Raw genomic sequence first — 12,370 nt, forward strand, 5'->3', positions numbered from 1 at the left:
ACCATCGCAAACCTGCAACACAAAACAGGATAAAGAATGACTAGAAAGATGAAATACCCGATTACCTAGGTATTATCTACAGCGGGCAGGTATCTTGAAGTTTGAACTAAGCCGGTAGGTCGCGAATCAAACTAGACAAACATCCCTGAACCGGAGCTCAGTCATCTTGCTGCCGTCGCGACCTACTCTGTACAAACGTAACATACCCTGCCTAACCCAACTTGGTATGAATGGAACGCGCCCGACGCCACGCATACCTTGATAATTTGTGACCTACGACTCTGTACTGAATAACAATACCACACACATTGATCTCCCTTTCTGCTCAAGTTGCCATCATCGCCACCATTTCTGAAAGTCTAATCGAGGCCACCAACATTTACATTCCTCCTCCAGCTGACGTATGGTTTTGACTTTTTGGTCCTGCGCCAAACTTCTTCTGATTCCAGCATCGGCAACGCGTTGCTGAGTTGACGACTCATAACGCGATCACCTCGAACCTGTCCAACGATGGCGGAGGACATTATCATCGACAAGACCACATTCTTTAATCGTCTATCAAGTTTCTACACAGCATGGAAGGCCGACAGAAGATCTGGAAATGGCGTGTTTGGAGGGGTGGGATCAATCGTCATTTTGATGGGGAAAACAGATGAAACGAATTCCTTCCAGAAAGCCAATGCCATGCATGTGAGGCGTCTTCCATTTCCCTTATGTATCTGCTGAATACTAATTTGCTATTTTTTTCCCAAGTTCTGGTTGCTTGGCTATGAGTTTCCCGCCACTTTATTCGTCTTCACTACAGAGGCGATGTATGTGGTGACAACTGCGAAGAAAGGTGAGCGGCTTCGATTTCACGTTTCTTAGAGGACTAATCTTATAAAACCACAGCAAAACACCTGGAACCGTTAAAGGGCGGCAAAATCCCAGTAGAGATTTTGGTCACAACGAAGGACCCCGACCAGAAAGCGAAGGCTTTTGAAAAGTGCCTTGATGTTATCAAAAATGCTGGGGTAAGAATTTACTGCCATCACCTACACGATCCTTGCGTTGTCCTAACTCTGTCCCGTAGAAGAAGGTCGGTACCTTGCCCAAAGATGCGGCCTTTGGACCATTTGCAGAAGAGTGGAAACGTGCTTTTGGGGACATTTCAAAAGACATTGAAGAAGTTGATATTGCTCCTGCCCTTTCTGCAGCTGCTTTCTCTATAAAAGACCCCCAGGAGCTGGTATGTCATCTTTTGTTTCTCTCATCCGTTCGTTGAAACACAAACTAATCAATCCTTCTTGTAGGTATCGATGCGTAATGCCGCTCGAGCCTGCAGTGGTCTCATGTCGGAATATTTCGTGGACGAGATGTCGCAGTTACTGGATGAAGGCAAAAAAATGACTCACAAGGCGCTAGCGGCGAAGATCGATGCCAAGATAGACGACGCCAAGTTCTTCAATAAACTGGCGAAATTGCCTCCAGAGTTCGATCCTCAGCAGATTGATTGGGCTTATGGCCCGGTTGTGCAGAGCGGCGGAAATTACGACCTCCGGCTCACTGCCACCTCTGACTCTAATGACCTCCAACCTGGCATTATTATCGCCGGGTTCGGAATTAGGTATAAAACGTACAGCGCAATAATTGCGCGCACTTACCTCGTGGACCCTAGCAAGTCTCAGGAGACAAACTATGCGTTCTTATTGAACATCTATGATGCTGTCTTGAAAGATGTCCGTGACGGCACAGTCGCCAAAGACCTGTACAACAAAGCAATCGGCATAATCCGTGCCAAGAGGCCTGATCTTGAGAAACATTTTCTCAAAAACATTGGCGCTGGAATCGGCATCGAGCTGAGAGACTCGAATATGGTACTGAATGGAAAGAATACCAGGACATTGAAGAACGGGATGACCCTTTTCATCTCGATTGGCTTGACTGATATCGAGGATCCAGAACCAAAGGACAGGAAAAATTCCACCTATTCAATGACTATCACAGACACGGTTCGCGTAGGTGAAACAGGGGCTCATGTTTTCACCAAGGACGCCGGTATTGATATGGACTCGGTTTCCTTCTACTTCGGTGACGAAGAAGAACCTCAAAAGCCTTCAAAGGAGAAAGCAGATGTCCGATCAAGTGCTATTGCAAGCAAGAACATTACGAAGACGAAGCTTCGTGCTGAGAGACCGACTCAGATAAATGAGGGAGCCGAGGCCCGCCGCCGTGAACATCAAAAGGAACTCGCTGCCAAAAAATTGAAGGAGGGTTTAGAACGTTTTGCCGGAACTACAGGGGATGGAAGTGGCGTTGCTCAGAAAACCTTCAAGCGCTTTGAATCCTATAAACGCGATAATCAGCTACCCCCGCGAGTCAAGGACCTCACAGTTTACGTTGACCACAAGGCTTCCACAGTAATCGTGCCAATCATGGGTCGGCCTGTTCCTTTCCACATCAACACCATCAAGAATGCTAGCAAGAGTGACGAGGGAGAATATGCGTATTTACGCATCAACTTCCTTTCCCCTGGTCAGGGTGTTGGCAGGAAAGACGATCAGCCTTTCGAAGACCCATCTGCGAATTTCGTCCGGAACTTGACCCTGAGGTCAAAGGACAATGAGAGACTCGCTCAGATTGCCCAAGATATCACAGAATTGCGAAAGACTGCTTTGCGAAGAGAACAAGAGAGAAAAGAAATGGAGGATGTTGTGGAGCAAGATAAATTAATCGAGATTCGAAGTAGGTTGAGGTTCCACTGCTGAAATTATGCCTTCTTACTGATAATGTCTAGATCGCCGTCCTGTGAAGCTCCCCGATGTCTATCTCCGACCGCCTCTGGATGGAAAGCGAGTCCCAGGAGAAGTTGAAATTCATCAAAATGGCCTTCGCTACCTGTCACCCCTGCGCAATGAGCATGTGGATGTTCTTTTCAGCAATGTGAAACATCTCTTCTTTCAGCCATGTGCACATGAACTTATTGTACTCATACATGTGCATCTAAAGACACCAATTATGGTCGGCAAAAGGAAAACTAAAGATGTGCAGTTCTACCGTGAGGCCACTGAAATGCAGTTTGATGAAACTGGCAATCGCAGGCGCAAGCATCGCTACGGAGATGAAGAGGAGTTCGAAGCAGAACAAGAGGAACGCAGGCGGAGAGCAGCCTTGGATAGAGAGTTCAAGGCCTTTGCTGAGAAAATCTCCGATGCGGGAAAAGACGAGGGTGTTGATGTCGATATACCATTCCGAGAGATAGGGTTCAATGGTGTACCCAACCGGTCTAACGTTCTCATTCAACCTACTACGGATGCCATCGTTCAGCTAACAGAACCACCTTTCTTGGTTATAACACTCAACGAAATTGAGATTGCTCACTTAGAACGGGTGCAGGTACGCGCTTCGAGATCAATCGTTTTTTTTTGGTCATATTATTCCGCTGACTACCTTTTGAAATTACAGTTCGGACTCAAAAATTTTGACTTAGTCTTCGTGTTCAAGGATTTCAACAGACCCCCGGTGCACATCAATACTATCCCGGTTGAATCACTGGAGCCAGTCAAAGATTGGCTCGATTCTGTAGATATTCCGTTCACGGAAGGACCCCTGAACCTCAACTGGAGCACTATCATGAAAACTGTTGCCAGTGATCCTTACGGCTTCTTTGCTGATGGTGGATGGTCGTTCCTGGCAGCGGAGTCGGATTCTGAAGACGGTTCTGACGAAGAGGAAGAGTCAGCATTCGAATTGTCAGAATCCGAATTGGCTGCCTCAGATGAAAGTTCAGAGGATGACAGCGACTTCGATGACGATGCTAGTGCCGAGGCCAGCGAAGACCTTAGTGTTGAGGAGGAGAGTGGTGAGGACTGGGATGAACTAGAGAGACAAGCTAAGAAACAAGACAGGGAGAGCGGTCTGGATGAAGAGCGAGGAAAGAAACGCAAGCGCTGATTTGAATGAACTTCGCTGTAATCATGCTCGAATCAATCGTTACGGTCCTTTAGGGATGCCGAAGCGAGACGTCACTATGTTCGTTTTATTTATTTTCATATTCGAGAAAAGCATTAATCTTCTCCTGGTCCTTTCGGCAAGCTACACTGAAATCTGCCAGCCCCATAGTATGGCACTAGGCTTGGTGTCGAAACTACTCCTGGGGTCCTGGCAGAGCTTTTCGTTTTCTGCTATTTCAGTTCGCTGTATTACTTGCGTTTTTCTACGATCCGAATCTTGCATAGACTTTATTTCTCCTATCGAATAAAAAAAAAAGAGAGAGAGGGAGGGAGGGAGGGAGAAGGGACGAAGGTTGGGTAATAAAGCACTGAACAATATCATTTCATAAAGGCTGGCGTTGCTGCAACTTGGTAATAAAATTATGTGATAAGTTGTATGGCAGTGCCAACTTGATCGGAATAATACCTTGCAGAGTCCGATTTCGAAGCACTCCATGTTTCATTTTCCCTCTCTCATTAAGGACCACATATTCCTCATTCTGCTGGCCTGGTCATTGGTAAAGCCTTGATAACAGTCATCTGATGAATAATCCATAAAGTTATGTATGGCATCCAGCCCAGGAGAGTTAGGGCAGGAGTCCTTTGTGGCAGGGCATCCATCCGTAGGGACGGACTGAAAAGGCGTGTCAGGAATATAATCTCCGTCACTATCACAAGTCTCGCCCTGAAATGTGTGCAAGAGCCCGTTCCAATGTCCCACCTCGTGGATTGTCGTACCCCCGAGATTATAGTGTGCTATGGATCCTCCAGGCATAGTTGCCGCCAGTATATTGCAGCCATCCTCGATATAATCAGCCGGTGGACTGCTCGCATTGATCTTCGGATTAGGAAGTGTGCAAAACCCTAAGAGGTTTGAAGCAAATTGAGGCGACATTGGAAACGTTCCAATACTGTTGTTGTTATTGTCGTCGCGGGCACTGATACTACTCCCAGGAGACACTTGGAGGTCGGTCTGGAAATAGATATTCAGCGTTCTGTATGTCCCTTTGCGCAATGTTCTTTTCATCCCAAGATCATCGCCATTGCGAGCCCAGGTATCATTGATGCTGCGATCAACACCGACGAGCTTATATGAGATGCTGGTGTTGGCATACGCTCGCTGAAGATAAGAAAACTACGTCCCCCCGTCTTAGATTCTGCTACGGATGCTTCCAAGTATAATCATTGAGTTGAGTGGCCGATGCTCACCTGAGACATGATCATATCATCCGTCACAAGATCCACCTGGTCATTGGTGCTCACGATATGAAACCATGTATCAATCTGGATCGGGGACAAGGTCTCCCTGCTTCCATCATCACCTTTGACACGCTGCACTTCAATAGAGGAAAGACGCTTGTGTTCAGCCCTTAGTAACTCGCTTGGGGCACCCGTACCGCAGAAACCGCGAGGTGAAAACCCAAGGTTAGCCTGTTGACCTAGCAAAGCTGTAGAGGCGGGAAGTATATGGAGTGACAAGACAAAGAGCCAATGCATAGTACAGTGGTCTTGAGTTCTTTGTTCTGTAATATGGACACATCACTTCATGAACAGTGAGCTCTGCTGGCATTTAAGACAATGGGATTGTTGCTGATGGCTATGTGGAATGCTGCTATTATTGCAAAGACACGTTGTGACCCTGTGAGTGTACAAATATGTTGTGATGCAATTGGAATGCTGCAGACAGGGTGCATCAATGCCATTTATGTAAGATAATGGTACTCGGAATTCTCCCGTGAGTACAATTTTGGATCAAGTAATGTGGAACGTAAAGAAGGTAAAAGAGACATGTTTGCATGACATGGGGGGAAAAAAAAAACAGTGAAGTCGATAGATTTGTTTTATTTCAGTAGTAACAAGGCAGCACCAACCCGAAACGCCAAATATGTCATCCATCAACACCTGTGTAAAGCGAGACAGCAAATAGAAAATATACATATGGAAGAATGAATTCTGAAGCACAAAAGAGAAGCCATCAAAGATACAAGGCAGTCAGCAGCCAGGAGCTTAAGGAAGGAGAAAAAAAGAAGGGGAGGTTCGGAATAAATTAGTTCACGATGCGCCAGCCCCGAATCTGTTGTCGCGTCCGGTTGCAATCCCAGTACTCGGTTGATCATTATTCCAAGTCAGGTAGGTATGGTCACCGAGTTTTCTTGAAGAAAGTAAGCCTCCATATCTATAATTTTGAGTGAAAAATTTATCAGCTTCTAACTCACCTCGGCTTTACCAAATGCGCAACGGTAAATAGAACACCAAGTACGACGCAGATGCCGCCAACGACGACATAGGCGATTCCCATGAATGGGTTTTTGCCTCCCATGACTGTCCGTGTTGAGATCAGAATGGACTTGGTGCCGCCGTATAATGTGACATTGAAATCTATGCATCGACACATTAGACGTACGGATCAACAATTTGTTGCAATACTTACAGTCATCAATTTCTAATTGATAAGTTCCAGCAGCCATGGCCATATTGTCGTTCCTCCTTGATAGCTTGCTAAACGTTGGAAGTCCAGCAGTCCTCATCCAAACCATGAAAGCCTCATCCTCATGAAGATCTGGTAGGTTGTCGTCGGTATAACCATTTGGATACTTATTACGCCAGTTTGGTGGAGGCACGACCTGCCATGGTTTGTATTGCGTGGTCTGGATTAGCTTCTTGTCGCTAGGCCAAGCGATCCCTTTGTCGGTCATATTATATGTACCGTTGTTGAGCAGATTAGGGCTGTAAATCGTATCGTTAAACCGAGAGTTGGCGATCAATCCACAAGGATAGTATGCTTTGCCTGTTTCTGGGTCGATCTTTAAAGGATCACAGGTACTTCCCGCTATGGTATTGTTGTCCACAGCAATGCCCTTTAACTGGTCTGTGTCGAGGGACTGAACATATCTCCTGTGATTCTGATAAAAATTTGTCAAGCGATAGTAAAGGAACACGGGAGGTCCAAGAGGTTCCGGAATCTCAAAGAACAGAGAGCAGACAGTTGTTAGATTCTGAACTGGGGGCTTGTTGACTAGCTTTCGTTGCCAGGTTGGGACGGCAGTCGGCTTCGAGGATTTAAAGGAGGCAGTTACTTTGTCTGCGATTGGAGAAGGAGGATCAGGATAAAGAGGTGCCTGCGCAGCACAGTCCGAATAATCGATCATAATTTCTTGCACCTATTACTTTATCTTAGCCGAGCTGCACTGGAATATTGGATGGAGCATATACCTGTGCACTAGCCCATATCAAAACACCACCGATCGGAGCAAATATTATGCCAATGACAAAGAAAAGAGGCAAAACCGATTTCGGGGTGAGAATGGGTCTTTGGTATTAAATCAGCACCGGCTAGAAGCCTCGAGTGAGGGAGCTTGCACTCACTGCCATGCCTTGAGACGCTGCTGCCGGAAAGCAGTATCTTGTCAAATTTTTCGAGTCAGCACAGTGGCCAGAATACATAACCTTGTCGATTCTCTGAGCATGAGAGGTGGGGATGCGCACTGGCAGGTCTCCTGCTCTTTGGTTTCTTCTCGCCATCGTTTTCCCTCCGATGAGGATCCTGCTCATCCAGGGACTCAGCGCGAGTCACCTCCGTCTGGGACATCGTGATGAAAGTATTTTTACAATGTGAACCGCCTCCTTGTAAAGATCCTTGCCAATTTCCGATGTCGTTAATGTTCTAAAGTGGATGACGATCTGGGAAACGGAAATGTAGTTCAGAGCGCGGGCGGATAGCGGAGCGCGGTTTGCGCTGTTGGCTTATTTCGCTTCCCACCAGACCGCTGTGGCTCGCCCGGTACTTGACAACCGCCACTTGTGATCATATAAATGTAAGCAGGCTGGGGAGGAAGGGGAGGGAATCTAACCAAATACCTGTTGATTCACGGTTAGGAAAAAAAGTATAGTCCGGATGCTCCGGAACATGCCTTCTAGGTCCCTTTCTAATCCAAATGTCCAGAGTAGGCACCCTAGGTACCTAGGTACCTAATGCCTGTTGTGAATAACTCTGACTTGGTCCACTGGGGAAGGCTTCTTGGCGGCCTTCGCCTCCACAGCGGTTGCCACGTCTGGAAAGCAGCCGCCGCCAACCAGTGTCCACGGCCCACTTGATCATGTCTGGACTCTTGATGCTGCGCCCCAGCCGTATGATGTTGCTATGTTTAGTACTAGTGATGTAGGGTCGCATATAGTATTCAATCAACACTTCTGTAAGATGATTATACGTCTTTTTTATATACTGCGCAGCTATCGTCTTCCAATGTATGGCATTTTCTCTAATTACATGACACTTTCATTATTGTGGTGAAGCAGGCGCTCCTTAGTTTCTTTAGCTGCGACGGGTAGCCATCGGTAGCATCATCAGTGAAAGAGCTGTATACTATCGTAGAACACCACTGTTGGAAATGCTAAAATGAAATCTCAACTAGGGAGAAGGAGAGGGGTATCAAATAGTGCATGGTTGGGAGCCAAGTGCCGACATATGCCTGGTAACAAAGAAATTGTGTCATGAAGAAAAGAGGAAAACAAAAAAGACTCATCCAAATCAAAACTCCATTTAGCGAATGCCGTGATTCAACGAACGATATGCTCGATATGATTGCAAAGCTCAAAAGAGGCGCAGGATGTGTGGAGAAGGGGCAGGAAAGTGAGGTTTATCAAAACACAACAATCACCAGACCAGCAAAACAGAAAAGCTGAGGCGGAAAGAATATCGAACGACAGGTGCAGAAGCATGGACAACAGAGAGTGGAAACCCCCGACAACACGGCTATGGGAGTAAGGAAGAAGAGGCGAAAAAGATGCAACATTCGAGAACTCCTGGGCCTGGTACTATGCTTTCCTTCCAATGCATCGTGCAATTTGATCAAAATAACAGTCAATGCGAACAGACCAGCTGCACAAAGCATTAACGTAGCCACTTTGCTCCAGATAAATGACAATCATTAAATCAGAAATCAATTCCGGAAAATGATGTAGACAGAGGGTCGAAACACCCAACCATGGCGGCCGAGGGCAATGGGACGGAGAGATCACTTTAGAAACTTCTTAAAATGTTCTGGTTTGAACCAGCCAACTCGATCATATGCGGTCCAGAGTTTGCTAGCCTTGTTGACATCGATTTTGCAGGCTTGCTGGGCGTCCGTTTTTCTGAATTCTTTGCCGATATTCAACGCCTTGACTCGGGCTTCAAAGATACGCCGTTTACTGCAAAGATATGTAGCACATGACAGACGAAGTGTGGCGGCGAGGTTCACTTCGGCAGGGTCAAGTAACTCACGGTCAGGGTCGTTGCTGAGATCGAGCATCTGACCCTTCCAATCGGCCTTCAACCCTTTAGTGTTACCTGCAAGGGTTTCAATTGGCGGAGAGTAGTCTTTGATGGAATTATAATCGGTGTCATCTCTATTGGTGCCGATAACCCGTGGAGGCTTGTTTGTGGAAGATGGAGCGGGGTCAAAAGTGTCGAGAGACTTGTGATTTGGTGTCGATTTTGGAGTCCGTTTCGGACGAGGAGTCCTCGGTACACGAACTTGAGTGGCAGCAGTTCGCTTAGCGGGTGCAGGAGCGATCTTCTTTAACTTGGATTGACCATCTTCAGGGCGATATCGATTCATCATCGCCAACTGACGCTCCAGGGTCTCACGCTCCTGTCTGGCCCAGGCGGCAGGGTTTCGATTATATTGGGTTGAAACAATAGGGACACAGGACAGAGCTAAAAGATACTCGTCCCGAGTCGGTTTGTTGAGCTTGTTCTCAAACCGGGCCATGTGAGAAATGATGTGCTGATCGACCAAGGCCTCTGCTGCTGGAGCTAGTACAGGCCCAAAGAGGGGTTCATCGGTGGCAACATCGGTAACAGAGTCGTTGCGAGGAAACAATACAGGATCTCTCGAAGAACCGACGACATCCCTGTCAATCTGCTCCGACGCATTCGACTTCCTTTTCTTGTTGCCAGAATAAGGAGTGACAGGTGGCGATGGTAAATCCATCTCCGACTGCGTCCGTTTTCTATCAGCAGAAATGGGTGGCAGTTTGACTTCCTGGTTGAAGGATAAGTCTTGCGACATCGTAAACGGAGAATAGGAAGAATTGAAACTGTCGAATGGCTTTGCCTCTGGGGGAGACATCAAGCTGGATACCGATGGTAGACGATTCATTTTGAAGTCGACACGTGATTCAGCGTTCGAGACAGAAGATGCCGTCATCACCTCCTGGGGAGGTTGGCGCGATAAGTTGGAGGAAAGTTGGATGCAGAATTGAAGATATCAAGGAGTGATGGATGATGATGAATGGCGAAGAAAGAGTAAATACCGTAGAGGGCGATGGATGACGAGGTCTGATGCGAAAGGCAAGGTGGAAGACAATGGAAGTTGGTTTGGGGTGCTGACAGAATACACACGTGAAGGTGATTTGTCAGGGCAGTGTCTTTGTCTTTGTTGGTGGCGATACGGCAATATGGTCTCGGCGATAAGGCTGGCAATGGCCGATAGAATCGGATCTAAGGCGCGGTTCCACTGATTGTGGACCAGCAGAAGAGTCAAGAAATATGAGAATAGTTGTAAATTCAGACAGGACTGTAGGTGACAATTGTTGTGAGTCAGATGTGTCGATAGCTGTGGCTGGATTTGTTGCAGCAGCAATCCAGTGAAGGATTGCGGGGGATGCGGTGAGGCGCAGATGCGTTCCGGTGGGGGAGTTGCTCCTCCTCCTCCTTGGAGAAGGATAAGGCTCGCAGCCGAGGTGGGGACAAGATAAGATAGATGCCTAGGAGAATCAGTGTGTTTTAGGATGGACACACAGAAATGAGAGTAAATAAGTAGTTCCCCGTGTTAATGTCCCTCTTAGCGGATGAGTGAAACAAGGTATGCAGATGACAACAGGCTGTAGTGGGTGGTGGAGGATTTCTCATAGAGGGTGGTCAGTAGGCCAGGACAAAAAGGCAGGGGAGGGATGAGCCAATTCCAGGCACTTATGTTCTCAAGTGCCCCAACTGTCAGGCTGAAGCAGGCCACAGCCTGGCAAATTGCTGCATCACAGCCTTAATTTTTGATGAAGTGTTAACTTGGGCTGAGCATCAGGGAGATGTCCAGTAAACTCAAATGCAGAACCCTTCTATAGAGTGCTGTATGCATGGAAACATCAAGGCGGTATCACAGGCTCTTTCCTCAGCAGCATCGATCCTGTATCTATTTAACATCAGTTCTCCTTCTCTGAGTTCAATTGGATTTAGCAAACCCTCTCTCCAGGTATAGCGCCTATGCGCCCAACACCTGGTTTGCCAATTCCACATTACAACTTTAATGTGTGTGGTGTTCAAAGAAGTGGTTCCAAGGCAGTCAGTCATTAATCCAGCCTAGAAGGGTGCCTGATCCAGTTGATCACAGTTGGACCAATCTCTTAATGTGCAGGACAGGGTGCATGACATGGTATGGTGACCTGGCTATTTTGAGGGATGATGTCTGCCCCACTCTGGGGTTGCAGTGTGACAGCATCTCAGCCAATCTGGCTTCCCTTGGGAAAGGTGGACCCTGCTGGCCATGCTAAGCACAGGGGTTTGGCACAGGGTCTGAGTCACACATAAACTACAGGCAATGCCTGGACCATCTTCATGTGATATGATTTGATAGATTGTCTGGGTTATTCAAGGCTATTGTATTAGTCTCAAAATGAGAAGCCCCTTGTGCCCAACAGAGAGCAATTGAGTAATCATGGTATGGCAAAGCCTGCTTTTAGCAAAGTAACAGAGAAGTTTGCTGCCTACCTAATGCCTAGTGATGTCTTTCCTACAGGCTAGCATAGCTTAATATAGTTTATACAGAATGCTCTGTACTCCATACTCCTCTGGAGTCTGTACTGACATATCTTTTATTTTAGCGGCCCCCACTTGTTTTGTTGCTATTTTAAATCACATGACTTTTACCGTAATATATTATCGATTATATCATACTAGTTGTTGCCTGAGAGTAGCATGAGCTTCCTCCACCTTAGGGGTGGGTATTGTACTTTTCAATTTCAGACATTTCAAGGCCTTGGTATGAAAATTTCAACAAGCCCGGTCACATTACTAGGTCATGTGATGGCACATGAAAGAAGCTTTTACTAATTTAGGAAAAGCATTCCTAGATTAGGATGGGATTGATTGGGCTAGATTAGAATCTGATTAGGCAAAACTTATGACTAATCATGCCCACTTCCAAAGCTCTGAAATGTAAGAATTACCATTACCAGGCCCTGAAACGTATGAAATTTCAATTGCTGGGAGATCATTGAAATTACCCACCCCTACTGCACCTAGTGTACTGGGTGATTATGTAATCCTTTAGTGAAGGAATATAGATGTTACACGCTGGGTCCAACCGTAGTCGCAGATACTCAGATTGGTGGTCAGGGAAGGATCAAGCGAACCGAACAGG

General features: G+C 46.7%; 4 protein-coding genes across 4 annotated transcripts; 1 reads left to right on the forward strand and 3 right to left on the reverse strand.

Annotated features, from left to right (window-relative positions):
- Nucleotides 1-510: 510 nt before the first annotated feature.
- On the forward strand, nucleotides 511-3,933 carry VTN77DRAFT_1592 (uncharacterized protein; the record flags this gene model as incomplete). The annotated part of the gene is made up of 7 exons (XM_069417340.1): nucleotides 511-690; nucleotides 754-838; nucleotides 892-1,013; nucleotides 1,073-1,228; nucleotides 1,293-2,724; nucleotides 2,777-3,375; nucleotides 3,445-3,933. 7 exons carry the CDS (start codon nucleotides 511-513, stop codon nucleotides 3,931-3,933), a joined length of 3,063 nt encoding a protein of 1,020 aa, XP_069280081.1.
- A 498-nt stretch (nucleotides 3,934-4,431) lies between these two features.
- VTN77DRAFT_1593 (uncharacterized protein) lies at nucleotides 4,432-5,468 on the reverse strand (the record flags this gene model as incomplete). The annotated part of the gene is made up of 2 exons (XM_069417341.1): nucleotides 4,432-5,106; nucleotides 5,181-5,468. The coding sequence occupies 2 exons, from the start codon at nucleotides 5,466-5,468 to the stop codon at nucleotides 4,432-4,434; spliced, it is 963 nt and encodes a 320-aa protein (XP_069280082.1).
- A 555-nt stretch (nucleotides 5,469-6,023) lies between these two features.
- VTN77DRAFT_1594 (uncharacterized protein) lies at nucleotides 6,024-7,560 on the reverse strand (the record flags this gene model as incomplete). Its single annotated transcript, XM_069417342.1, has 6 exons — nucleotides 6,024-6,123; nucleotides 6,188-6,350; nucleotides 6,403-7,132; nucleotides 7,185-7,281; nucleotides 7,338-7,374; nucleotides 7,458-7,560. 6 exons carry the CDS (start codon nucleotides 7,558-7,560, stop codon nucleotides 6,024-6,026), a joined length of 1,230 nt encoding a protein of 409 aa, XP_069280083.1.
- Nucleotides 7,561-8,986: 1,426 nt separating this feature from the next.
- Nucleotides 8,987-10,162, reverse strand: VTN77DRAFT_1595 (uncharacterized protein; the record flags this gene model as incomplete). Its single annotated transcript, XM_069417343.1, has 1 exon — nucleotides 8,987-10,162. One exon carries the CDS (start codon nucleotides 10,160-10,162, stop codon nucleotides 8,987-8,989), a length of 1,176 nt encoding a protein of 391 aa, XP_069280084.1.
- Nucleotides 10,163-12,370: the final 2,208 nt, after the last annotated feature.

This window comes from Rasamsonia byssochlamydoides, assembly GCF_041956645.1.
Source record: "Rasamsonia byssochlamydoides strain NRRL 3658 unplaced genomic scaffold VTN77scaffold_13, whole genome shotgun sequence".
Lineage (NCBI taxonomy): Eukaryota > Fungi > Ascomycota > Eurotiomycetes > Eurotiales > Trichocomaceae > Rasamsonia > Rasamsonia byssochlamydoides.